Below are 3310 nucleotides of genomic sequence, written 5' to 3' on the forward strand. Positions count from 1 at the left end.
GGACGGACGGACGGACGGACGGACGGACGGACGGACGGACGGACGGACGGACAGACAGACAGACAGACAGATAGGTGGCGTCGATATCAAAAGAGTTAATAAAATCTGATCTAAACTCCAATCTGATATTATTGGTATGTATCCTAATATTGAAATAAATTCTAGATCAGGTATCGTGACAAAGGACCCGATCCACAGGGGCAGATTTATTCAGTCTAATTCAACCCCGTGAGCAATGACATTTGCTAGCAACATGCTGCGCAGAGAGGCTCACATTGTTTTCAAACAGAGCGATCGAAAGGATCAGCCATCTGGAACTTTTTTTTACTCTACTTCAGCAAACACATTAGCTCATCGTCAACCATCTGGAGCCACGTTACAACATGATAATCAGAAAATATTTGTCTGAGACGACTGAACTGCACATTAAAGTGTACAAACAAATATTGGAGGCAATAAAAGATGTCAAAACGACGAGTTTTACATTATATACTGTATTTTACATTATATTTTGAATTACTAATTTTGCTGACTGAACCATTTGAAAGAGGATTTATTTCTGTTTGCTTTTACGTTTGATCCAAGTAGTCAAACTATTATTTTTTCTCCATTTCATTTATTGGGTGTTATACTCCTAATTCAATAAAGTAACGTTATTTTCACTTAACTCACAGAGCTTGTGAAGCTATTGGTTTATTGTTGTACTGTTATGAAATAAATTTCTAATTCAGTTCATTTACATCTATGAGTTTAAAAAATAAAAGAATGTTTAAGTCAATTCAGCACTGTGCTTTGGTATCAGATCAGTGTTTTACAATACTAAACCTCAGTTATTTGTATCATATGGGATGTGAAAAAACTGGATCTGTGCATCCATGAATCTTATGATTCATTTGATGATAAAAAAAAAAGTCTCAGATGCATTTCAAAATTGAAGTTAAGTTAAGCATATCCTGAACCACAAATCACTCCACAGACTCACTTAACTGGTTTCATTGTATACTGTGCAGAGGTTTAGGGCAATACATCTCAAAGACGAGACATAAACAAATAATAGTTTCAGGACAAATACTGACCAGTCATTCCGGCACTTGAAGGATGCTTCATGCCAAAGTGTCTTGAGTTGAGAAAAATTCATACCTTTCAGCTGGAACACCAGCTGAAGCAGCTCCTGTGAAACCTGGGAGCAGATTCAGTAAAATCCAAGCACATCATTCAGCRTCACATAAAACAGGTTCCACTTTGGTTCCTCTAAAATTCTTCTATGAAATAAAACTATTTAGCATTTTGTAAACTGTTGGTTCTGACTGAAACTTTCCAACATTTTTCAGATGGTGCTGAAAATTTGCAGGACTGAAAAGCTGTGATCTCTAAACACAAACATGYTGTCAGTGGTCTGGTAAAAACAAGGTGCCAAGTGTAAAATGAAACATTAAAAAAATTCACTAATATATTTTTTAATATTTAGCTCACTTTCTGAGTGTTAAAAAGTTTCCATTTAGCTCACTGTTCTTACATGTAGCTAAGTTTTACTAAATGCTAAATTTAAATGTTAAAAACATGAAAATATTAAATCCTAAATCTAAATGTTTTAATCTAAATGTAAAAGTTAAACCTTAAATGTTGAAGTTCATATTTATGTATTTTGTAATGGAATGTAGCCTTTGTTGTTAGTTCTTGGCTCGTGTTACGATGTCATCATCCTGAGACATTAGCAACCACTAGCGCTCCAATGCAGCTAAAGGTTCCCCTTGGATTTTATGAACACATTTTGAATTTAGATTTTAAATATTATCTTCAGCARCACTAAAAGCGTTAGCAGAAGTTAGCATCAACTTACCAGGATGATGTCATCATCTTGCGACAAACATCAACAATGGCCAATGCTAGTCACTGCTAATACAGCTGAAGATAATATTTAAAATCTAAATTCAAAAAAGTGTTCATAAAAACAATATGGGTGGTCCCTGTGGTCCAGAAGTTTGAATTGCAGCTCAGACACCAGCCAGAACTGCAAGTTTGATGTCTTGTAGGGAAGCTTTAGCTGCATCGGAGATAGCACTTGCTATTGTCTCAGGATGATGACATCATAACATGAGCCGAGCACCAACAGCGAAGGCTGCGTTCCATTCCAAAACACGTAAATGTGAACTTCAACATGGTTTAACCTTTATATTTGGATTTAGGATTTAATATTTAAATAGATTTTTAACATTAACGTTTAGTAAAAATTAGCTAAATGTAAAAACTATGAGCTAAATAATAAAATGTTCGTGGAAAAATTTTAACACTTAAAAAGTGAGCTAAATATTGAAAAATATGTTAGTGAAATATTTTAATGATTCATAAACTCAGTGTGAATGATTCATTCACACGTGGCGCTCCACAGGTAAAATACAAGAAAGTTGAAGTTATTTATTGATTTGCTGCACGTGTGAGCCAGATGAAATAAAATATAAAATGAGAAATTACAGGGAAATAATGATGTAAGCAAACTGTGACCTACCAGCTGTGGGTCTGAGTGGAGAGTGCATAACAACCTGACAGACTGACCAACTCTCTGTGGTGTAAATGCTTTGGTTTTTCCCAGCCCTGCAGAGCCGCCGTCCTCAAACCGCAGGTCAGTCAGCTCACCAGCACTCAGAGATTCTGCTGAAGCAACGAGGAAATCAGAGCTCTGACTGCATGAAAAACAGAGCGACTAAAGAGGAAGGAAAAGTGCTGATGCTAGCCTGACCTGCTCCTGAAGGAGGTCCTGAGTGTGTTTTGAGCAGGAGCAGTGCAGATTCTGTCTTAGTCTTTACAAATCCTGAGGTCCTGGGCATGGATACCACTTCAGTGCAGTTAACCTCCTCCATCACTGCCTCTCCGTGACGCTGAACACAGCTGAGCTCCATCTGCAACGACTGGCACAACAAAAATACCTCATCAGAAACATCTGTTGAAGAGAAAATTAATCTTTACATCTGGATTTAACAAAACAAATAGTTGATTTTAAACCATATGACCATAAGTTTCCCTTTAGAACGTTTTAAATAAAGACAAAGATGTTGAAACTCACGGTGTCTTCGGTTAGAGCAACAGARTGAGGCCAGAAGTGTGTTAGTCTGGACTGTTGGCACTGATTCAGATCCCTGGTCTTCAGCAACAAAGGTCCTTGCCTCTCATATCTGCTTTTACATGTGCCGTGAACATCAGTCTGAGGGAAAACAAAAACAATCAACAAAAGAAATTATCTTAAAAAAACTTGTAAAGTGGGTGTACTGTAGCACAATTAAACTAAATTAAGGAAGCAACAAGGAGCTGTTAT

At 36.9% G+C, this 3310-nt stretch overlaps 1 protein-coding gene across 1 annotated transcript in view; it reads right to left on the bottom strand.

Moving 5' to 3' along the window:
- Window positions 1-3310, bottom strand: part of LOC106529956 (uncharacterized) — a gene marked incomplete at its 3' end in the record, with an annotated part of 69553 nt that overhangs the window by 61988 nt on the left and 4255 nt on the right. Inside the window, 4 exon segments of the mRNA XM_014025492.1 lie at window positions 1077-1180; window positions 2507-2649; window positions 2738-2906; window positions 3062-3199. Of these exon segments, the coding sequence (XP_013880946.1) occupies window positions 1077-1180; window positions 2507-2649; window positions 2738-2906; window positions 3062-3199 (554 nt within the window).

The sequence above is a fragment of the Austrofundulus limnaeus genome, unplaced genomic scaffold (assembly GCF_001266775.1).
Source record: "Austrofundulus limnaeus strain Quisiro unplaced genomic scaffold, Austrofundulus_limnaeus-1.0 Scaffold479, whole genome shotgun sequence".
Taxonomy (NCBI): Eukaryota; Metazoa; Chordata; class Actinopteri; order Cyprinodontiformes; family Rivulidae; genus Austrofundulus; species Austrofundulus limnaeus.